The following is a 25,680-nucleotide window of genomic DNA, read 5'->3' as shown; positions in this document are numbered from 1 at the left end:
GCCTAGATGGAAATAAACTCCAGGAGAACGAATTCTTTAACTAAAATGTCATTTCTAAAATATCTCCTGCCCTTTGTTCGTGTGTAAATTACACGTTTAAAAGTGTTTTTTATTCGGAAAATGTCTTATAAGGTATATTCGAAGATAGCTCGTAAGGAATGGATAAAACTAACTATCAGCACATTGTAAAATATCGTAAACCATTGTAGGCTGAACGGAAATTCTGACAACCATTGCCGCCACCACCGATAAGTTATTGTATCAAATAAGCAACATTTATGCTCTACAGTGGTATTAATCAAATACTGATGTCAATTTCATTAGAAGTAAAATATTTATGTCGTATAGTATATGGCTAAGGACCTGGAGCAAGCTTGTCTAGTTGCCTCTTCTGAGGCTGTAAATGTTTCATAGCTGGATCTGAGATACCTGTGTTTAAATTTCTAAGTCTTGTTTGCGTTGATGACTTTGGCATAAACGGATGAGTGCGAAACGTGACCCTGGCACATCGCGTACGTCTTTCCAGAATCATTACAGGCACCGCCGAACTGGTCACTTGACGTTCCGTGAGACACTGAGAACAGTTTTTGATACAGCCCACCACTTAACTACACTGCCTGGTAATCACGATCTGAGCTGGAGGGGTGACGCGCAAGGAAGGACCAATACCAGAGTCGTGAAAGCGGAGGAAAGCGTTTGGAGGAAACGAATCACAATTCCTCACAAACTAAAACTGTGTTTATTAATCACCAGACATATTGAGCCATGCTGCGCCTCGCTTTGGTGCTGTTTGTAGGTTTCCGTCCTCTGTTGGAAGCCAGACTGTGTCCTTTAGTTGGCATGGTTGCGGTTGTTTGTCTTCTTCTCGTGTTGACTGGCGCCACTTGGTTTCGTAAGCGTTGCCTGTCCGCTAGTGGCAGCAGCGGCGACTATCGATATGTAGTAACTGTTGCCTTGTCTTTGTGGCGATGTCATTGTTTTTCCGGGTCGTGTGAGTGGGAAGTTCGGTTGGGGACTTAGGAGCAGCCAGGTCCGCGCAGTACCAGAACACGCCAGGACCGCTGGCGGCACGCATGGACTACCTGATGGAAGGGCTGTGGTCACGAGGGTCCACAACCTCGTCCGAAAGCGGATCCAGCAAGCCTTAAGATGAGTGCATCTCAATCCAAGTAGAGAAACCTCCACCATTGTGATATCTCGCGATTCTCCAGTGACTTGGGTTCGTGTTGCTGCTCGTAGTGTCGCCGAGGCGAAGAGCAGCGAGTGGAGTGCTTGGGGAAGGCGGATCTGATTAGCTTCCTTAGACTTCTTATTACTATTTACTGCGTTCAACTTGTTACAACTTGTTAAGTACAACCAGCGGTAATTTTTCGTGCCTGGTGGCTACTAACGCCCCAGTTACCTGCCCTGGGGGTTAGTGTATGTAACGGCAGTGTGCGTTTCCTCGCCTTACCGCTGCTGTCCGGTAATGCGTGTAGTTTTGACAGCTTTCTTGATTGTACGCCGGTTGGTGATTCTTCTACTCTGGTGGTAATGATTCATTTCTCGCTCCGGGCGTTTTAAACACAGTGTTCTGGGGACTTAGTGCAGACCGCCGATTCCGGCCTTGGCGTCTTGTCCCATCGTTGCATTTGGTTTATCAGACGTCAGGTAGCTTCAGCAAGATTATCATTAGTCGTTCGTTAGACTGCCACTGGTCTAAGCTACCATCTTTAGAAGTGAATGCAACTCTTGCCTGCCTATCTCATCGCTCGCTAAAATGTTTCTGGCCAGACCTTCTCAGAGGTTGATTCCTGGAGCACCGTCTGAGGCCCCTTGGTTCTTGTAAGACATGTGTGTTGTAAAAGGAGGTTTGATGGCCAGTAGTTCAGTGTAACGGTCCTTCAGTCCACGCCTTCTGCGGGTATAATCAGCCTCAGTAGCCTTTAAGGAACTTATGTACTGGTTCTTGTGTTTTATTATTGTATTATTTATTCCAATACCTTGGAATGCCTACATTAAAGGCTACATATGTCTGGTTAATAGTTCTGGTCGCCTTCTGGAATAAATGTAGCAGTGTAGTGTTCAGTGATTGTTAAGGGGTGTGTTACAAAGATTACCATCATCTTATTTCAGCCGTTTGATGATCAGTTGCTTGTTTTTTAATTAACCTTCGCTACTGTATTTGCTGTTTTACAGCAGGTTTTTAATATTTTAATATTATTGCCGTTCTTGGCGTGTAAGGTCTTCAGCCGTGATTGTGGTCATTTGCCTTAAAATTCTAATTTTGCTATTTTCATTTGCGCAGTAAGACTTTAAAACCTTATTTACTGCCATTCCTGGGGTCTGATGACTTCTGCTTTGTTTGTGGCGACTTACCTTTGAATTTCAATACCTGTAAGTTGTAAATTGTTGCGAGTTCTTAAACAATTCTTAATTTGTTGCCATTCTTGGGGTGTAAGGCCTCCAGTCATGATTGTGGTCGCTTGCCTTATAATTCTAATTTGGTATTTGTATTTACGCACTAAGCCTTTACAACCTTGTTTACTGCCATTCCTGGCGTCTGATGCCTTCTGCTGTGTTTGTGGCAACTTGCCATTAATATTTCAATACCTGTAATTTGTAAGTTGCAGCGAGTTTTAAGCAATTTTTAATTTATTGCCATTCCTGGCGTGTAAGGCCTTCTGCCCAGATCACAGTGGCTTGCTTTTAAAACATCTGCTGTATCTGTATTTAATGGTGATTTGCTAAATTGTAACTCACTGAAAACAATATTATTTACATAGTTGTTTATTCCTTCATTAACAACGTGTGTTTTTTTGTTGAGTTTGGAATTACTGGTTTAAAATAAATTGCGTGCAATTGTAAAAGGCAACCAACAGTAACTGATGATGGGCCCGTCCACAATGGTATCCGAATCCTGCCTTCCCTTGATTACCAGGTTTCACATATGGGCGGTGATATTTTATGAGTACCTGCTACTTACAATGTACGAATCTGAGGGAATATAATTTATACGAGATTTGTTGTAGGTCAGATATCGTTCAAACACAAACGAATAGGTTCTATATTAACACTTAGTTGTTTCTCTCATTGGTTTGCAACACATAATGATTTGTGGCGAACTGAGTATATAATGCGACAGCCATTTTTTAATTCAAAGAGTAAAGCAGTGAACGCCACAATCTTTCTGCATAGACTTGCTACTAGTCGATACCCATTACGCGGCGGAGAGCGATCCCGTCTGCTGCAAGACACCTTTGAATTTTGTTTTCACCAAGACATGTTTGAACACATTTTTATCTTCACTGGGTTTATTTCTTTATTTTCCTTCTGCAGAATTGTTGTCACATGTTAACCTTGAGAACAAGCTATCGGTAAAAATATTTACATTTGCAAAATGAGCGATTACTGTCAAACATTTTATGTTGGTTTGCATAAAGTACATAGATGAGACATATATCACTGAAGTAAAGCATTCTGTCTTGTTGACGTACCTTATTTCTAAAGCTTCTGTTTTAGTAGTACATTTGCAAATAAAGTGAATATATGCCTTTGTTTACACAGCTCACATGAAGTCATTAGAAGCTTATGGTAGTAGTTCTAGTCTACTAGGCAATCTGCAACTTGAAATCAGCAAACAGCGAAACTTTATTTTATTTTTATTTATTATGCATTTCCGATCGAGAATCAGAACGTATCATATTGATCAGTGTATTACTTACACTTTTTAATGTCATGCTGTTTTTACTTTGTTTATGTCGAGCTAAAATGCTTATCTCTCGTGCTTCTGTCTATACGTATGAATTTCGTACGATTTGTTCGCCACGCACAGATGTTTCGTCACCATTCCGCCTTATTAGGCGGAATATATTATATTATTATTTGTTCTTTGCATGCTTGCTTAGGATTTGATGTGTTATTGACGTTTGTGCCGCGCGGGATTAGCCGAGCGGTCTGACGCGCTGCAGTCATGGACTGTGCGGCTGCTCTCGGCAGAGGTTCGAGTCCTCCCTCGGACGTGTGTGTGTGTGTGTGTGTGTGTGTTTGTGTGTGTGTGTGTGTGTGTGTATGTGTGTGTGTGTTCGTCCTTAGGATAATTTAGCTTAAGTAGTGTGAAAGCTTAGGGACTGATGACCTTAGCAGTTAGGTCCCATAAGATTTTACACACATTAACGTTTGTAGTGTTTAGTTCGCGCGGGCGTGCATGCGTCTCTCTCTCTCTCTCTTTCTCTCTCTGTGTGTGTGTGAGTGTGTGTGTGTGTGTTTGTGTGTGTGTATGTGTGTGTGTGTGTGTGTGTGTGTGTGTGTGTGTGTGTATGTGTGTGTATGAGTGAGTAAGGGCGTGTATGTGTTTCCAAGTGAAGGAGGGTCAGAGACAGAGAGAGACGGAGAGACGGCGATACAGAAAATGAGAGAGAGAGAGGGAGTGAGGGAGTCTGGATTGTGGATAGGCATGTAGATGGTGTGCAATATGCGGTGAAGGGGTTTAATTGCAGAGGGTTTTGTTGCACACTGATGTGTATTCGTTTAATACTTTCTTACCTTTGGCTACTGATTTTTCGAAGTTATAGCTTCTTTCTACTGTTAAATTTTTGGTGCAGGTTGTCACTAGTGAGCCGTGGCGCCATTGAATTAGTAGATTGTTCTATCTGGCGCCACAGGCTGAGGTATAGTATCGACTATCCCTCTTGCGGCCCCATTGCCATTACCTATGAGGAACGGTTGGTATCTGTGGGTTGTGTCCTTAGAATGACTTTGCTTGCTGAGATATATACGGGTTCGCTGGCCCGAGAGAGGAGGCACCAAGTTCGGGGATTGGTGCTAGCGTCGCGACAGGAGGCGGTCACGAGGTCCGAGCGGTCGAAGCTACGAGCTACGCAAGGAGGGTCTGCGCAGAGTGAAGATAACGGAGTGCTTCACCGGGGTGATCGTCGACTACAAGCAGCAGGCCGACATTCCGTCAATGGTTGGCAACATTCGTGTCGGACGATCGCTCGTGGCCTGCCTGCCCCTTCTACCTGGCTGTCATCGAAACCACTCAGCCAGTAACCGCCGCGACGTACCGTGGATCCATGGAATTGCTTGCTGATAAAGGGGAGTAACATTCCGCAATCATTGAGATGTTTTATATCATTGTCTACCTGCCCTCCTTATTATTTTCTGGTTTGTACCCGAGCCTCAGAGTTTCACTCGGTCGGCTCTTTGGTCGTAAATATAGGCCGTAGTATTGTACTAGTCAATAGTTGTCGTTTCAAACTTCGTTCCGATATTATATTGCCTTTCCTTTCTGGTTTGTACCCGATCATTAACGTTCAAATGAATCAGCTCCTGACCGTAAAGTCGGGGCAATTTTATCAAGGCACAGGCTGCCGTCAAGTAAACAGGGCTCTTGTGGTTAGATTTAGGTATAAACCAGATCAATTCCTTGATTGCAATTGCATTAGTTGTAATTGGAACAAATTGTCATACTAAGCTGTGCTTTGCTGTATTTGAAAGACCGGGTCATTATTGGTGTGTTTTTAACTGGGTCTTGTGGTTCCTCCGGGGGAGTTCTTGTGTAATAAGTGTTCATACGTAATGTTTTAAAACGTTCCTTCAGAGCGGTCTTCATAACTGACAATCACTTTAACTTTTGAAATATTACAAACTAACTGTCACCAGGGCCTTAGTTAGAATAAGATTGTCAAAAGGGATGGGTTGAGATTCAGCCGCACAGTGATTGCTGATTGAAATTAAGAGGTTGCTTGCCTTGAAGTAAGCCTTGTCATAATTTTTCCTAATCTGTTTAACATTTAAGCACAGGTGTGCCCCTTAACCGCGAACCTTTCGACACACAGCTTCTAAGTTCAAAGTTAAGTCATGTGTTTGAGTAACTGAAACACTCTTGTCATCAATGGTACTTATATAGTTTTCATGTGTTGCAGAAGGGCATTTAATACGAGAGACTGTGTCCAGCGTGGTAGTAAACACCGCTGTTTCACCCGATAATGGACGGACTGCAGGTCCAGTCGTCTTGTAGTGATTGTCATGTTGTTCTTGTTTTGATTTCTCTTGCAAAAGCTTATTCACTTCACAAATTTGTTAATGTTGAAGAAAAAAACAAATTTATAATTATGTATTGTTAAATAAACAGGTTGTGTGAAAAGAAATTTCTACTGGTGGATCCTCCCTTCCACGTTTTCCTGAAATGCAGTAATTCCGACGTCTCAACTACTTTTAAGGCTTTTAAATCGACTTCTGTGTTCGTTGGGTTGTGATACCATGCCGTTAGGTGATCTGCAAATGTTAAGCGTGAGCTATTTCTTTTCAGTGCTCTGAGGTATTCTAAGATTCCCAACAAATTTGACCCACATATCAGTATATGACTGATAGCTGCTGAAAGTTAGTTGATACATACAATACTGACTGTAGTCGTCAGTTGTGATTTCACTTCTTCCTAGACTCTTCTGTATTGTGTCTTTGGTTATGTATGCTATGTTGCGGCCTTCTCTCTTTAGTACTCGTGTATTTCCGACCCTGAGTGAAGTAAATATCGCAAGATGACTTCTTTCAGTTATGGGGTGACTGCATTGGTTATAATAATGGTGATGGTCATAGTGGGTTTCCTATAAATTATAAACTCATGTTTTATGTTTCTCTTGCGTATGTGGACGTCTAAGAAATTGAGTGTTTCATCTGTTTATTTTTCAATAGTGAACTGTATTTGCGTGTGGATGGTGTTCATGCCTACATGAAGTGCTTCTATACGAGATTGTGATCCATTTGTTACGAAATTTATATTGGCTACTTATCTGTCTTAACATTTTAATTTTTACTGGTTTGGTTTTGCTATTTTGTCGAAGACTTAATTTTCTATTTGATTGATGATAATTTTGGAGCCCACTATTGGGATCCTACAGGCATTCCCCCTCGTAGACAGTAAAATTTGTTGCTGAATGTGAGGTAGTTTTGCTTTTTGTTGAGTTTGAGTAAAACTGATATTTCTTGTAAGTTTGTCGTGGATATGTTTCCTTGTAGTTTGAGATTTATTTTCATGATGTTGATGGTTTCTCCTGGTGGAACGTGTGTGTATATGGAAATTATGTCAAATGAAATTAATGTTGCTGTGTTTGGTAAGTTTTCATTCCTCACATTTTCTTTTAATTCACGTGAGTTCTTGAGACTTCTGTTTTTTGTTTATTTGTATAATATCTGCAGCAATGTGGCTGTGTCTTTGTGGCTAAGCAGTATGTTGGTGCTTTGGTAAAGTTAATCAGAAAGCGTACAGGGATACCTGGTTTGTTAGTTTTTAGGCAATGATTTTGGAGTAGGGACCTTTGGATTTTTCTGTGTCGTTCTTTTAGTCTGTGTGTCTATAAATATTAGTTCTATGTTTCTCAGAGTTTTCTGTAAGTTGCTTTGGTACTAGTTTATTGGCAGTTGTTGATTCTGTGATGTCGTTGCTCTGGTTTCCTTGTTAGATTGAGATTGAATTCAGATATACTCAGTCTTTCTTGTTGGTTTATGATATGTTCAGCTTCTGTTATCATATGCTCTATTGTCCTGTGTGACACCATTGTGTTAGTGTTATATTTGTGACCCTTTCCTAGCAGGCTGCTATCTTGTTTGGATAAATTTATGCCTGTAGGATTAATTACACTTTTGTGAAAGATTTGTTTGTTGTATTGATATTAAGATTCATAGATATTTGTGTGATTTATCATTTTGATGATTTTTTTGTTGGGTTGCCTGTTTTCGTTCTATTATGTGATCTGTGTATGTTTTAACACTGTGTATTGGTTCATCAAAGAATGGCGAACACTTAGTACAATTTACTGGTTCTGTTGAGTTCAGTATTGAACTTTTTTCTTTTTCTAAGACTACACAGAACGATTTCTTTCATTGTCCACACCATTTTGGGTTTCCGTTTGTTCATTGCGCTGTGGATAAAATGTTTATATTTATGATTACGTGGCTGCATATTATTTTATACGCCAAATGCAGTTTCAAATGGTTCAAATGGCTCTGAGCACTATGGGACTCAACTGCTGTGGTCATAAGTCCCCTAGAACTTAGAACTACTTAAACCTAACTAACCTAAGGACATCACTCACATCCATGCCCGAGGCAGGATTCGAACCTGCGACCGTAGCGGTCGTGCGGTTCCAGACTGTAGCGCCTTTAACCGCTCGGCCACTCCGGCCGGCCAAATGCAGTTTGATGAATTTTATGTGAAGTATTGTTTTTCGGAGTTCGATGGGTGTGTTTTGAAATATTTGAATAGCTGTACAGAAAACTTGAAGTAAGTATTAAACAAAATATTGGTACAGATATGTAGACGATATAATTTGCCTAACAGTGGAATCGCAACTGTGTATCAAAGAACTTCATGGGGACATTACTGCCATCCACCCACACAAATACAGCTCATCACTGAAACACAAATGTCATACTTAGTTTCCTAGATCTCACCATACACAATAGAAACAATAAACATGAGCTTACAGTTTATAGGAAACCCACAATTACCAGCAAGACCATTCACAACCAATCAAATCACCCCTTAACCTACAAAGAAGCCAGCTTTAAACATACACCTAATAGACAGAGCAAACCTCCAATGAACAAAGATGGCTACGAGAAGAACTGAACAGAATAAAACAAACTGTAGAGGACAAAGGGTATGATACAAATACTACTAACAACAAAATACAGAAACAGAAAAACACACACACGCACACTTGAACTAAACACTACAAACATCAACAACACTTCAAATCTGCGCACCACATTCAGACAATCACGCCAGAAACAAATGAACACTAGACAGCCAGAACAACACGTAATGGCGACGAAAACTCTGTACTTGGAGAACAAATCGTAATAAATCCCTATTTATAGAGTTTTACCTCGATATAAACAAAGAAAGGTGCCATGACATCAAAAAGTGTAAGTAAAGCGCCAATTAACATGATACATAAATAACCTCAGTCGGAAATGCATAGTAAAAATTGAAATAAATTGACAGTTTGCTGTTTGCAGATTACAAGCTGTAGATTGACTTGTACACCTACAGCTACTACTACAAATTTCAACTAGTTTCATGTGAGATATATAAACAAAGGCACACATCCACTTTATCCCCATATGTACTACAAAAATAGAACCTTTCAAAATGTAGTATGCGGACAACACAGAATGCTTCGGCATCGAATCAGGGAGAGTGCTCCACCAATAAATACTCTGGGACAACGCATTCCAAGTTGAACAAGTCACCTGTAAAAAAAAACTGGTTAAAGGGCAAAGTTCCTCATTGTGAAACACCTGAATTGGCCACTAATGTGTTTAAGGAGAAGGAAGCTGTACTAGGTGCCCCATTAAAATTAAAATCCACATTAAAACAAGTACCTAAAGCAACTGATGTATCGTTCAACTCGATTCTCGGTATCAAGAGAGAGCTCTAAATGATCCATGCAGATGAATCATCGACAGTTTTCGTAGATCATAAAGAAAGACCCAGAAGATTTTGGAAGTCCAGTTTAGATAGTTTTAATGAGCAAGTCGTTCGCTACATTATCAATAATTTCTACATTACAGATAAAAGAAAAAGACCCGCTTCAAAGAAATTCATAAAAAGTTTGGGATTTTAATACATTTTGTTGGATATGTAAACACACTTTGTAAAATTCGTAGCACTGTAGGACTTAAGAAAGTTTTCCAGCCGGCCGGTGTGGCCGAGTGTTTCTAGGCGCTTCAGTCTGGAACCGCGCGACCGCTACGGTCGCAGGTTTCAATCCTGCCTCGGGCATGGATGTGTGTGATGTCCTTAGGTTAGTTAGGTTTAAGTAGTTCTGATTTCTAGGGGACTAATGACCTCAGATGTTGTGTCCCATAGTGCTCAGAGCCATTTTTTTTTTTTTGAAATTTTTCCAGGAACAAAGGGGTATTAGGGCAGAACGAATTGCTCACTAAAAATAGTATCCAAGAGTACAGGTGTGAGTGTCGTCCATTTATCTCTATGGACGAGACACATGTTCACACTTTTCACACAGCGTCGTACGAATGGCGCGACAAATCACTAAGGGGTCCGCTTATACCCGTTTGGAAGGAATGCCGTATTATCATCAACAATTCTGGCGGGGAAGACGGTTTTGTACCGAATGCCTACGTAAGGCTTAAATGTAGCCAGAAAATAAGGATTTATCACAATCGTACTGACCTCTGAAATTGTGAAAAGAGGGTCAAGTGGAGATCAGTATCTAATCTACCACCTTATATTGTCCTCGTTTCACGTAACGACCTTTACCACAGGAAGCGCTTACCCCTACTCGCGCATCAACCTCCACGAGTAGAGAAGTGAAATCCCTGTTAACAGGAAAAGGAATTCCTTTCCACATGGACGAGCTGAGACCCCTTGACTGATCAGAGTGAACAAAATCACAATGAACAAACCAGACGACGTCACTTATAAAATAGGTAGTATTTTAACCGAACGTCTTACTGTGTTACGACGTTCTCCATACCACCCACAAGTGAATCCTATAGCGCTGTTATGGGTAAGAATCGAGAACGGCATTTTTGTACCCGATGTGACTTTCAGAATGGACACATTATTAACACTTATAGATGAACAAACTGCTTCCACAATAATAGAAGACTGGAAGAAACGCCGTGAGCACATAAAAAAATGGAAGAGCATTATATTGCAAGTGAAGATTTACTGGACCAAGGGCTGGAGTTGATAACAAATGTGGGAAGAGGTACACACAGTCATAGTGATGGAAGCAATGCTAATCCCGCCAGTGTAGATGAAAGTGAATCAACTGAGACTGACAGTGGAAGTGAAACAGAGATGGCTGCTGCAAATGAAGAGACTTCTTGTGGATCATTTGCTAAATATGTTTTGTAACTGTAAATAGCGACAGTGAAAGATCCATAGTATTATGTCAAGCGATGAACTGTATTATTTGTAATGTGCAGTTGCATTTGCAATTATTCATAAGATCTGTGAGCGTCCTCTTAACCATTATGCTATTGTCACGACCAAACTGTACACATTAGATGGCTATCCTGCAAAATAAATCCGCTTGCATTTCCTTATGTATGCTCGAGCCGCCTCTACGCCTTCTGCTAGCAATCCTTTTGCAGTACCTCTTCCCTTTCCTTGCATTCCCCTTCTGCGCATACGAGTGTCGTCAGTTCGCATGAAGTGTAGAGAAAGCGACTGCTGTCATAAGGTATAGCCTCGTCTTACACCTGCCACGGCCGTTTGTGTGCGAATAGCACCCAAACTGGCGGTAATTCCAAGCCGTGGGAGGTTGACTTGATACAAGTCGATACAGGTGAATACACGAACATTGTGAAGTTCCGTAGTTACTAGTGTAATAATGATGACATATAAACTGTACCGTGTTAGCGACAACTCTGTGAAAGTGAATTACAAACCCAGAAATAATGAGCTACACACCCAGTGTGACTAAACGTAGAGTTATTAAGTTACGAAATCATAAAATCATACCTTTTTTGTTTTAAAATACCGTATCTATGACAGTTAACGACAAACAATAAGAATCTTAACAGTCAGGGAGATACAGAAGGATCACAATGGTCAACCTTCATCACCTGACCTGTTCACAGCTATTGCTCCACATCGCCCGGCCCAAACTTCTTACAGATGTCACTAACGACTTGCTAACGTAGGTATAAAAGAAACATAGACAAAGAAACATTGGTTAGATTTGGTGTTCTGCTGGAGTTGAGATTTTGTATACATTTCTGTGCTTATATTGAGAGTTAAATACACAACAGCTGAAAAACCTCAGTTGCTGCCATGAATCGGTAAACAACTTATTTGGGAACCAACGAATAGAGGAGTGAATTTCGATGAAATGATTATGTTTGGTTTTGTATCAACATGTTACACACGTTCATATCGTCAAATGTATGAAAACAGTACGTTATGCATATATTACGCGTCGTAGCTATCTAGCGTTTAGTGTCGATAGATACAGAATTTAAGCACATGTATTCTTGTAGTTATTTATAGAGGGTGATCCGAAAAATGTTTGCAAACTGACATGGCACATCGGGCATACAAGGATCAGTGACCACATAGGAACTAGGTATCGCAAAGGGCACCCAGGGCTACTAAATGACGGTATATTAATAATTTTTACTTATGGACCGTCTGACAGCAAATGAATACTAAATGACGTTGAAATTCTTTAGACACTTGCTACAAATAGACTCCCACTACAGGAGATGCTCATTTAAAGGTTTACCAGATTCACTGAGACACACCTGCCATCGAGCGTTCCGTTGAATGGTGCACGGTCTCAAAGATACCTGGTGTATCTCGAAGACATCCTGCTGCTGCAACAGTCCTGCCCACTAGGTCCTCCAGAGATATAACTCATGTTCCATACACAGAGCCCTTGAGAAACCCCCGACAGGAAAAATAAAAAAAAAAAAGATTGAGAACAGATCGGGTCATCATTATAGTCATGCGACTGGACCATCGTGACCAATCCAGCGACTGGGAGAGTTTGCCAGCTGATGTGCCCTCATTTGTCTGCTGAAATGCGCGGGGGCTCTGTCGTGCTGCAATAGAGTGCAGAGACGAATAATCATGGAAACATTATTCTGCAAGTCCGGCAGAACCTACCGCAGGAATACGAGATACGTGCGACCATCAAGTCTATCCGGAAGAATGTACACCTAAATTAAACATTCTCCGACGATGGCAGCGCACATGTGACACTGGAGCTCTTTCATTGTGTTTGCAACCAGGATCATGCTAACGATCAACTGGAACATAATATGAAGGTATGTGGTCTACCCTTAGACTGAGTAGTAAATTTTCTCCTTGATCACATACTGCTCCAGGCCACACACGCAGTCGGGGCCAGTAGTCTCATACGAGCATATTACCAAAAAATTAATCGTTACTGTACCTTATAATTAAACTTTCAAACTACTGTAGAAATAGCACCACTGGTCAGAATAACGTCAAACTGCAACGGAATATTATCTGAGAAAGGGGAAAACGTATGACAAAATAAAAGTAGATAGTTACAACACGTAGCAATAGATGGCGCTGTAAGCATTATAATTTAATAGCGGTAGAGTGCAAATTACAAATGAATCATACAACAATGCCTAAGTTGTACGTTTGACGTTAAAAAAACTGTACTACTGAGTGTGCATGGACGTACAGGTGTGATATTGTTAGTTACGTAAGCCCATCCACCACGGCAGGGTGATATCACATCGGATGGGAAAATCGGTTTTTAATTGTCCTGAGTCTAAGAACCGCCTAAAAAGCATAAATCACATCGGTTTTTCGTCCTAAGGCCAAAAACCGCATAAAAAGCATCAATCTAAATCAAATCGGATTATTAATTTCCGTGTGACTGGTGCAAAACATGTTCAATATGCTGTCCACCGTTTTCTGCAATACGTTAAAATCGAGAAATAGCATGTTCCACAACTGATCGAAGTTTTTCCAAGGTCACGTTTAGAATGTGTTGCGCAATGCGTGCCTTCAGTGCAGCTAAGTTTGCAGTCGGAACACAGATCACAACATCTTTCAGATAGCCCTACAGCCATAAGTCACAAGGACTAAGATCAGGTGATCGGGACTGCCAGGCTGTAGGTAAATAGCGGCTGATAATGCTAGCATTTCCGAAATGGTTCTTCAGCAGCTGCTTAATTGGATTTCCAATGTGCGGAGGTGTGCCATATTGCATAAAAATGATCCCATCCACACATCCACGCTGTTGGAGAGCTGGAATGACGTGGTTGCGCAAAAAAACACTCATAACGCTAACCAGTCACGGTAGAGGTAACAGGACCGGAAGCACCTGTCTCTTCGAAAAAATATGACCCTATGACAAATGATGCCGTAAGCCCTCACCACACAGTGACCTTTTCAGGAGGAAGTAGTACTCTTTGATTTGCGAGTGGACTTTCTGTTGCCCGTATTCGACAATTCTGTGTATTGACGTATCCTGTCAGATGGAAGTGGACTTCGTCTGTCCTGAAATCTTCCACGGCCGATCGGTATCCACTTCCACGCGAGCAAGAACTTCTAAAGCACAGGTCCCTCTTGCTGGCAGGTCAAAAGGAAGCAACTCGTCCACATGGGTAATTTCGAATGGATAACAAAGAAGGATGTTTCGTAGGATTTTACACGCCGTGCCCATGGGTATGTCCAGTGTTTGGGCAATTCTCCGTGCCCTACACGTTTGCACACCACGCTCGTCTCCTCCTGCAATGCCGTGGTCACTGCTTCCACTGACGTCGCATCAGTTCGTTTGCTCCCTCTACTAGGTTGCACACCATAAGAAACCGTCTTTTAGAATTTCCTAATCATTTTCTCCAGGCCCACGGCAGTCATCGGACAAACACCTTTTCTCAAATCCGTCAGTGTCTGGAACTTCTGCAGAGCGACTTGTGCACAGTAACTATTCCTGTAATACAACTTTACAAGCAGAGTGCGATCCTGCATTGAGGCAGACATGGTGAACGTCGCAGACGCGAAAGGAGGAGAAGCTGTGTACCCGGCGTGTTTATACCAACTTCAATGGGTCGTGCGCATGTCAGGTGTTTTCATTTACGTATTCTGACACATAAAACGCCATCTATTGATCAATTTTCAAACTATTATTTCTGCCATACGTTTTCCCTATTCCGTTGCAATTTGACGTCATTCTGATCAGTGGTGCTATTTCTACAGAGTTTTGAAAGTTTAACTTTAATAATAATGACCCTGTACATTTTTCAATCTCTGGCTCCTCATTCGCGCTTTTTTGCTTTCTACAGCTTCTCCAAGTAAAGTGGACATAATTCCCTGATGTCTTAACTCATGCTCCATCATCTTGACCTTTCCCGCATTTCATACATACTGCATCCCTCATCGACACTCCGAAGAACCTCCATATTTATTGCCTTATCAATCCATCTAATTTTCAGTATCCTGTAATACCTCATAAACTCTTATATTTCCTTCGTTTTGGAGTTTCCAAAATTCGTGTCTCATTTCCACAATGATACGTTCACAACACACATTCCCAGAAATTTCTCTAGCAAATTATGGCCTGTATATCGTATTACTAAACATTTGTTGGCGAGGAATGTTTTCTTAGCATGCTTCTTGTATCCACCACAATTTCTTGTAGTTCAGGCTTGTTTCTTACAAAGCTCGTAGTACCAAAAATTTGTGAGATATAGTGACTTGAGGCGTGGAGAGATTTTACTAGTTTACAGAACGAGTGGGACAGGACTCTGTTTCAACTCTTTACATTGTATACCAGTTATCACACACAAAAATTGGAATGTATTACAATTTTACAGTTTTTTTTCAAACCTTCGGCTCTTTGATCAGTGTCATACCAAGCTCTTCGATGCAACATCTCCACGTTTGACAAGATTAGTTATGAAGGGCGCTTCCAGTGTAAGCCCTAAAAGGTTGCCTAGAGCATTCTGTTTTTATACTGAGGATTGACAACGCTTACGAAGATAGCTTGGGGCGTTCGTTGAACTGACAAATATCGCACTTATTAATCTTGTTATCTTTGTTTTTCCCTTTTTTAAAAGTTTATGTCGAACTTTAAAATTTCGTTAGCAGAACTTAACAAAATTCATCGAATCGAACGACGAGCGTATTACGTCGGTTAATTTGGTATCAAGAGTGATAGAATACAGGGAGCGAAAGGTTATTCACAGTTTACATAGAAACCAGAGTGTAGTCACAAGTATTTAAGGATAAGACCTGCAAGCATTAGTTAAGAGGGGTGTGAGATAGCATTGTAGCCCACTCCGGTGTTATTCAGTCTGTACATTGAACAGGCTGAGAAGGAAAGTCCATCATGGAGTGGAAATAAAAATTATTAAGTTTGCCAGTGACATTTTTCTCAAAGAGGGGAAGGAACCTACAACAGCAGTTGAACGGTATGGCTAGCGTCTTCGAAAGAGGTTATTAGATGAACGTCAACAAAATTAAATGAAGGGTAATGGGATACATTCGAATTAAATACGGCTTTGATGAGGGGATTAGTTTAGCAAATGAGACACTGAAAGTGGTGGACAAGTTACGGTATTTGGACAGAAAAATAAGCGATGATGGCCGAGGTATGGGGGATATAAAAAGCAGACTGCCTATAGCAAGAAAAGCATAAAATACTTGTTAATACGGATTACAAATTGGGATTTTGTGATGCATTTTCTGGAGATAGCCGGGTACGGAAGAGAAATGTGGACGGTAAAACAGTTAAGACAAGAAGAAAAAAGCTTATGAAGATTGGTGGTACAGAAGAATGCTGAAAATTAGGTGAGTAGACGGAATAACGAATGAAGACATGTTGCATCGAATTGAGGAAAAAATTTTTGTGGCACAAATTGACTAAAAGAAGGGTTCGATTGTCAAGACACATTCGAAAGCATGAAGAAATTGTCAGTTTGGTAATGGAGGAAATTAGGTGGGTAAACTTATAGAGGGGGCAGAAATTCCTACGCAGCAGGCAGGTTGAAATGGATGTAGGTTGCAGTAGTTATGCAGAAAAGAAGAGGCCTGCCCAGGATAGACTAGGATAGAGAGCCATATCAAACTGGTATTTGGATGTAAGCAACAACAACACGAACGTAAGAACGAACAGGCCCACGGTTTAAGACTCACTGTGCATCACCATTTTATGCTTTTCCATCTGGTGAGATATTCTTGATTACGCAAAACATTAAGCAGTCTTGTGTACATTTCCTCCCGTTATTTGAACTCGGGGTTCGAAGTTCAAGACAGTGCTGGGCTTATTTCAGCTCAGTTTTCTTTCTTTTTAATTTGTATTGGTACTACCTTAGTAAATTACTCTAACGTTCTCAATCTCCTCGTTAACGTTCTTTGTCTTTTGTTTTATGTTGTTGTTTTACCAACATGATGCGCCACCACAAAGCGACATGTAACCGTTGGCTAACAAGCGTATCTTGGGTGATTAGTAATGTGCTTTTCAGCCGTTTACTGGGCTGCTACTGTCCCCTTTCTATAATTTCGTGGCTTATCCTTGTCTTACGCACAGGGGCAACACAAGCATAGCTGTGAAAAACAGAAGGCTCAGGAGCAGCGTAGCACAAAGAGTAACGATATTAAAATAAAAGGGTAAAACATTGTTCCAAATATAATGTTCACAGTAGAAGAAAGCTCCGTTCAAAATATTTCTTGTACTACTGTATTTTTCCTGTGTCTCTGCAGCATCATGTGTGGAGTTCCTACTGGAACAAGCAAAACTCATCGGACTGGAATGCAACGTGGTCGAGCTGGTTCCTGGTAAACCTATAGTGGTGATGCGGTGGGAGGGCACGGATCCCAAGCTCTCTGCTGTGATGCTCAACTCGCACATGGACGTGGTACCAGCCAGGGAGGTGAGTACTCAGCAGGCGTACCAGCGCAGGGGCAACCGGTATATAACCGCGAAATCTGCTATTCCCATGTGATCTTAAACTTACTCCATTTTTGTGATTGTGTCTAAAATAACACTGTCCAGTCTCTCGGCATCGCACTATACTTACATAGACATGTATTTTAGCACGTCAGTGGCGCGCTTGGAGGAGGTTGCATCTTACTACTATTAGGAACCATCTGTCCTACATCATATTAATACTCGGCAAGGAAATGTTGTTATAGTTTTTCCTCAAGTTGTGCCGTGACGCTCATTTCTCCCCACATCGATGCACTACCTCTTCAATAGTTAACTGATCTACTCAATTAATATTCAGCATTCATCAATAGCACCATATTTCTAATCCCTCTATTCTCTTTTGTGTTTTGTTCCACTTCGGTGCAACGCTACGCTCCAGACAAATAATTCAGAAAAAAAGCTCCTACCATTTTAAATTTATAGTAATCAATCTGAGTATCCGGCGTTGCCCGGATATGTATGTATTCCAATTTTTGTCTTCTCCTACCCTTTCTCGCTGTCCGTCTCTCCTCCCACGCTCTGTCAATCTGCTAATTCCCTCTCCCTTTCTGTCAACCTCCTCCACTCCCATCCTCTGTCCACCTCTCCCTGATCGCTCTCCGTCCATTTGCTCAGGCCCCTCTGTCAATCTCTTCTTTCCCCTTTTTGCTCCATCTCTCTCCCCTATGTCTCCACCTCCTGCCCCGACTTTCTCTGTCCATGTCTTCTTCCCCTCTGTGTCCATCTTCTCCTTTCTCCTATCTGACCTTCTCGTCCTCCCCTCTTCTCTCTCCACGTTATCAACACCACAACAATAGGATGAAATGATAATTAAACCAAGACCCTACGCTGTCGACAGCCAGATACCATCTTCATATAGTTAAGGCTAACTGGCCATTGACCTTCTTCTTCTGTGCGGATGCACATGTATTACTCGAACTCTTACGGGACCCGGTAAGATTGTCTGCCGCAAGTAACGAGTGTAATGGGCAGAAGCACTACGATTGTAGTGTGTGGACATCAAGTTGGGAATGTGGGTCTCACGGTCGCACTATCATCTGTGCCCTCGGTAACTCAGATATACAGGGCGTCTGCCATGTAATCAGGAGATCCCGGGTTCGAGTCCCGGTCGAGGCACACATTTTCAACTGTCCCCTTTGATGTATAACAACGCCTGTCGACAGCGTAGAGTCTTGACTTAATTATAATTTCGTTCTATAGAGCTGCATGGTCACCAATGGTATCTGTTCTTTCGGACATGTCCGAAAGAATAGATATCATCTTCATAAAACAATAGGAGGTTGCTGGTTGTTCCCCGCAGAGTACTGGTTTCCAGATAGTAAGTATTATGTGTACCAACTTTGGTTAAAGTCGATTCAAGGGTTTAGGAGGAGCTTCTTACCTGTGGCTTTGTCCGGATATGCACATGTCACATAAGTTTAACATATTTCAAACATATCTGTACACATATTTCACCTGTGTCTCTAGCAGATTTCGACCAGCTCTTTTGTTTTCACGCACCTCGATGTTTATGACATTATACATCCTGAACAATACGTTGTAAAATGATATAATTTTTCAGGTGCATCCAGTGGAATATTTGGACACTGTCTCAGAAAGTGTTCTGAATACAGTTATTAGTAAACAAGTGGTAAATTAAAAGAGCTTGTCTGAGGCGGCAGTTTTACTGCATAAATAGCGACAACATAGTAAGGGATTGACATTTTCCTTTCACTATTTAGTGGGATGTATGAGCGAGCAAATGTATTGAAAGGTTTAAAATTATGTGTAAAGTTTATTGCAATACACCAAGTGTTCCCATTGTGAAATACTGGAAGTATATAGCCCCTTTTATTTGTGCGTAGTTAGCTACATGTATTTTTCATCTCCACCCGTTTGTGAAATAGTTGGTTCTTATCCACACAGACGTACTTTCCAGAAAGTAAGTAGTATCTTTACAAAGTTTCGCTTTACCTAATACAATGGTTTAGGAAGATACGTGTAAAGTAGATACTTACAACCACTTTTATAGTACGTGTGAATTTGTATTTCTCTTTGATTCAGAGAAAGTTTGTTCCTGCTATCCTACATTTTATGTCTTCTCTACTTCTAACATTGTCAGCTTTTTTGCTATCCAGACAGCGAGACTAATATGCTATTTCGGTCTATCATTTCCTAATCTAAATGCCTCAGCATCATCTAATTTAATTCAGTTGCACAAGATTTTAAAATCAGGGCAGCCACAGCCTAGATATATCATTCTAAAAAGATCGCTTTAGCTGTTGTTGTTGTTGTTGTGGTCTTCAGTCCTGAGACTGGTTTGATGCAGCTCTCTATGCTACTCTATCCTGTGCAAGCTTCTTCATCTCCCAGTAACTACTGCAATCTACATCCTTATGAATCTCCTTAGTGTATTCATCTCTTGGTCGCCCTCTACGAATTTTACCCTCCACGCTGCCCTCCAATACTAAATTTGTGATCGCTTGATGCCTCATAACATGTCCTACCAACCGAACCCTTTTTCTTATCAAGTTGTGCCACAAAATCCTCTTCTCCCCAATTCTGTTCAATACCTCCTCATTAGTTATGCGATCTACCCATCTAATCTTCAGCATTCTTCTGTAGCACAACATTTCAAAAGCTTCTATTCTCATCTTGTCTAAACTATTTATCGTCCATGTTTCACTTCCATACATGGCTACACTCCATACAAATACTTTCAGAAACGACTTCCTGACACTTAAATCTATACTCGATGTTAACAAATTTCTCTTCTTCAGAAACGCTTTCCTTGCCATTGCCAGTCTACATTTTATATCCTCTCTACTTCGACCATCATCAGTTATTTTGCTCCCCAAATAGCAAAACTCCTTTACTACTTTAAGTGTCTCATTTCCAAGCTTTTGCTGTAAGATTTTTATATTTTGGCACGAACAGTCTAGCAGCATTTTACCTGCATGGTCATGTTCCGATCGTGAAAAGGGAATGAGATAATCAAGCGTTCATCGCCAGCAATTTTTTTGCTAAGTAGCGGACGTCAAACATAAAGTACCATAGCATGCTACCGTGATACTGTGAGTAACAATATCTGGTGAGCTAACGGGTTTCCAATAACCAGAAATACAGATCAAAGAATACTGTGTGTTAACATCTAAGGGACAATGTCGTCAGTCCTCTAAGATAAATGTGTTGGGTCGCTATTTTCTCGCGTGTTCTCACGTCTGTGGTACTAAGCTACTAATCCGGAAACCGACACCCAGTACTAGATGGGGTTGCCTATCTAACGGTTTCCAGGAACAAGAAAAAATTTATTTTCAGTATTTCGCACAATTATTGACCAAATTTAAAAATTTAAATTGTGTCTTAATCTACTCATTAAGACATATAATCCTTTATTAGGAGTTCAACACAGTACGGCAAGTATGACAGTTAGAAATTGAAGCAGGGTAACTGACGACGATCAAATACGTGGACTTCCTTCACCCAATGTTTCACAATGACGGTACTTGGAGACTTCCAACAAACTTCAAGAACAGATTCATAACTTTTCTATGCTTCACCTCGCTTGCATAAGTAACGTTAAATATTTAATACATTAATGCATTTGTAAGGTAATCAGACTTTTGAACTGTTTCATACGTGGGACGTCGACTCTTTCAACAATCCTGGGTTTACTGGTGTCTCCTAAATCCAAACTGATCTTCCCTGAGGTCGGCTTCTGGAGGTCCTTCGATTCTTTGGTAAATAATTTGTCTTAGTATTTGACAGCCGTAACTTATTAAACTGATGGTTGAGTAATATTCACATCTATCAGCATTTGCTTTCATCGGAATTCTGATTATTATGGAGATGGGGTTGGTTCTCCCATCTATCTGTATGGGTGTCGAGAATTGTTGTCTATTTTTAGGACCTATGTCTGTCAGTGCTCTGTCAGACACATGCAGCATTATCACACCTCCCATATCATTCTCACCTAATTCCCCTTCACCTTCCACCAAATTGCCCCTGTATTTTTTATTTCTTTTTTATTTTCTATAGCTCTTCTATTTGTTTCTTCCACCTTTCAGCCTTCCCTCCGTTGGTAACTACTGACTTGACGTTTGAGCTCTGGATGTTAGAGCAGCTGCAAGAATGGGAGTCCAGTGTCCCAAACCACCCGATGCAAACCGATATTTCAGAGATGCTACTCTGATGGGGAACATGCTGTGACTAGTATGTTACTACATTTAAAGAGTGCGGTACAGAAGACATGCTTGCTCCAATATTTTGTGAGGGTTAGCCTGTACAAAAGCGTGGGCAAATGGGGATGGGAAAATGGGGACTGAACACCATTCGTTGATGCACATTTGAATTACAGTTTATTAATATTACATTATCTCACATAAATCAGCACATTTAAAAGGATGACCCCCAAAACCAAAAAGTATAGTTAGCAATTTCTAAATTAACAGTACTACAAGCCAAATATTTAGGTATGATGAAACTGATCAAATATTTCTTACATTAGTGAGCATTTGAGAGTAAAATTACATAATTTCTACGACACAGGCTTTAAATAAAATCAAATAACTCTTAAAAAGTTTTAGCCATGCGTAACATGATGCACACGAACTCACAGTAATATCCAGTGCACCTTAACTGTGCTCATCCAGCGATAATTAAATCAATTTAAACTATGTTTTGAGGAAAGACGTATATAGATCCTGTAATAAGAAATTTGAAAATGAAACTTTTACGTATACAACAACCTTCACAAGAAATTGCAAGGTGAATTTTTTACAAAACATTCGAAGCAAACGTTTGGTATTCCAAGTGTTTCGCACTAGGTGGTAGGACCCGTGACATTCCACAAGAACGCGGCTCAGTAAACCAAATTAACTGGTTTCTGAAACATACACGAGACTATTATTACAAGTACAATAAAATTAACAATCGTGATGTAGCGTGGCAACAAATAATGGAATTTCACATTCTGGGGATTAGATTTAGTGATTAGCTGCATCCCTTCCTTCAATACACTCTGTTTTATAATATAAGAGAGGACAATTAAAACAAGATTCCTGATACCACATGATATAGCAGAGAGCTACAATACGTTACTGTAATTTTTCTTCAATTATATGAAATAGACATTTTTTTGGCTGCAAGACCCGAATGCCGGTATTTAATAGACAATCCCATCAGTACTAAGAGAGTCCAGGGTAGTTCAACTCCACAAAGCTGGGAGCAACAACACAGATGGAGCGTTAAAAGTCACACAAAACTTTACGCTGCCCTTATCCACTCGTCTCACCAAAGACCAACGTAATTGGAGGGAAGTCTTTCCACGGGAGGCTGACTCGCGTCAAGCAAAGCAAATGGTCGGAATAACAAAATGATGATTGGCAGACATAGGCTTCCCGCAAAGTTCCGTCCAGTTAACGAGCGTTACCCAAGTTAGCGCACCTGTCAAGACGCTCGGCTGGTGTAGCGTGTCATAATAGCAGTCGCAACAGCTCTGCCACACTGCTGAATGTAAGCAACAAATTCAAGCACCTCACCGGGTATTAAAGGAGAGACTTAAATTTGCAGCTTTGGCTTCCGTGGTGACACACTGGGTAGAGCGGTGGCACAGACATCCGTTTGCAGCATTTGCCGCGTTGGAAAAGGCCCTCTTCCCGCGATACTACTAACTGTAGCGTAACGCGGCCCACACTCCTGCCGTCGAAAGCACAGCCAGCAGCCCCAGACCGCCAGGTGCTCCGCATGCTCCATATACGTTCCAGCTAAGAACCACGTGCTTCTCGGTGAACTGTCTGAAATAGAGGAAGTTCGCCAGAGACCTGTTAGCAGCTACCCGTGGACGCCCTCTAGGCAAGGATAATCGCACACGAAAGCCTGACGCGATAGGTCGATACACGGCTCAAATGGTATGTTTATGTAGGCACTGTATAGTTACGGTTATAATCATGGCTATTATTCAGCAACCGTATACTAGTTTCAACATAGGATTAACAGCCAACCGCTTACAAATAACTGTTAGGTATACTGACCTAGGTTTCTACACCTACCAAGGGTGTCTTAAACGAATGAAATTTTGATAAATCGTAAAATTACATTGCTAAGAAGCAGTTATCAGAATTAGAGCAGCTAAGCGCAAGTCAAAAGTGAAATAAAACGTTCTGACCGTTGCGCTTTAGCAATTTAATATTACGCTTTATGAAAATTTCATTTTGATGAAGACACCCATAGTAGATGTCGAAACCTAGGTCAATGTACCTAGCATTTATTTGAAGCTGGTTGGCTGTACGATCCTATGTTGAAACATTGTATAATTAGTTGCATTGTTTTGGGGATCTGCTATTGATTTATTGTTTCAGGACCTCTGGGAACACGACCCATTTAGTGCCGAACTGGACGAGGAAGGGCGGGTGTTTGGCCGTGGATCACAAGACATGAAGCACCTCGCCATCATGCACATGGAGGCGGTGCACAGACTAAAGGCGCAGGGCGTCAGGCTGCGTCGCACTGTCGTCATCACCATGGTTCCTGGTTAGTACGAGCCTCTCCTGGCAATAGGATGATTCTGCTTACTAAGGGTAGTAGCTCACAACACAGGCGCATTCGCTTTAGTATAAGAGGAATACATCAGTATTTTTTCAGTGGGTGTAAACTTTCAGAAAAAAACTACCACCACGAAGGAGCTATCCAAATTTCGCACAAATTGATATTCATACAGGTATCAATGGAAAACTGTTAACTTTTGCGGCCGATGAATGAACGTGTGACGCTTCAAAGCAATATCATCACGCAGGATAGTAAACAGGGGGCATGATCTAAGGCATAACGTCTTTGCAAATTTCATTCTGTGTACTCATTTGGACGGTGATTACACCTCGCAGACGAGCGCGTTAAAAGTATACGCATACGAGGGGCGTTTGACAGTCCACGCAAAAATAAAAACTACTTATTTTTCAACATAGTCTTCGTTTAGACTTATACACTTCGTCCAACGCTGTTCTAATTTGTTGATCCCTTCCGAACAATAGGAATTGTCCAAGTCTGCTAAATAGCTATTAGCTCCTGCAGTCACCTCCTCGTTTGAATAGTCTTTGTCCCGCCATCCATTTCTTCAAATTGAGGAACAAATAGTAGTCCAAGGGTGCCAAGTCTGGAGAATAGGAGGGATGTGAAACGAGTTGGAATACTATTTGCACTAATTTTGCGACCACAACTGCTGAGGTGTGTGCTTGTGCATTGTCGTGGTGGAAAAGGACTTTTTGCGGTTCAAACGCCGGCGTTTTTCTTGCAGCTCGCTTTGAAAACGGTCCAATAACGACGAATAATCTTCGCCTTTGATAGTTTTGCCCTTCTTTAGACAGTCGATGAGGATTATCTCTTGCTAATCCCAAAAGACAGTCGCCATAATTTTTCCAGCCAATAGATGGTCTTCGCCTTTTTGGTGCAGATTCTCCCTTGGTAACCCATTGTTTAGATTGTTGTTTGGTCTCAGGAGTATAGTAATGTATCCATGTTTCACCCACAGTGACGAAACTACGCTTAAAGTCCTGCGGATTCTTCCTGAACAACTCCAAACTATCCTTGCAACACTTCACACTATTCCGGTTTTGGTCAAGCGTGAGCAATCGCGGAACCCATCTTGTGGATGGCTTTCTCATTTCCAAATGTTTATGCAAAATATTATGTACCCGTTCATTCGAGATTCCCACAGCACTAGCAATCTCACGAGTTGGCACACACAGCCAACCCATAAGCGATCGTCGGCCAAATATACGTCGTCCGACCAGACGACCAGCCGATGATCAACCAAAGTCGTCCCCCACTCATATCACGTGTGTCGGCAATCATCGGCGAGTGATGACTATCCGCGCGTCCTGGCGCTGCATGCCCCACTGGTGCTACGACGCGACTGCGCCAACCGACCAACTGCTACACAACCGCACGGAGATAGCACTAAAATAACTGGGCAGTCGACATCACAGGCTACACAAAATTTCACAAACCCTTGGACGAAGAACTGCTAAAGGAGTGTCTGTGCAATCACAAGGACGAACAACGAGCTGAGAGACACACCGCCGACCCATAAGCGATCGGCGACCAAATACACGTCGTCCGGTGAGACGACCAACCGACGATCAACCAAGACCGTCCCCACTGAAGCCATGTGTGCCGGCAGCGGTCGGGCGAGTCACGGCTATCCGAACCTCATTGCTGCTCCAACCCGACCGAACTTCTGCCGTGTCCCAACTGTCCGACTGCCAGATCTGAACCC

The 25,680-nt window shown here is 41.5% G+C and overlaps 1 protein-coding gene across 1 annotated transcript in view; it reads left to right on the top strand.

Moving 5' to 3' along the window:
- The window catches only part of LOC124802976 (aminoacylase-1-like), a 121,456-nt gene that overhangs the window by 12,544 nt on the left and 83,232 nt on the right, over positions 1-25,680 (top strand). The window contains exons 2-3 of the mRNA XM_047264074.1: positions 17,204-17,373; positions 23,768-23,939. Coding sequence (XP_047120030.1) covers positions 17,204-17,373; positions 23,768-23,939 — 342 coding nt within the window. The remainder of the gene's footprint in view (positions 1-17,203; positions 17,374-23,767; positions 23,940-25,680) is intronic.

The sequence above is a fragment of the Schistocerca piceifrons genome, chromosome 6 (genome assembly GCF_021461385.2).
Source record: "Schistocerca piceifrons isolate TAMUIC-IGC-003096 chromosome 6, iqSchPice1.1, whole genome shotgun sequence".
Classification (NCBI taxonomy): Eukaryota; Metazoa; Arthropoda; class Insecta; order Orthoptera; family Acrididae; genus Schistocerca; species Schistocerca piceifrons.
Note: the sequence above shows the minus strand (reverse complement) of the source record. Positions and strands in the feature narration are given on the sequence as shown.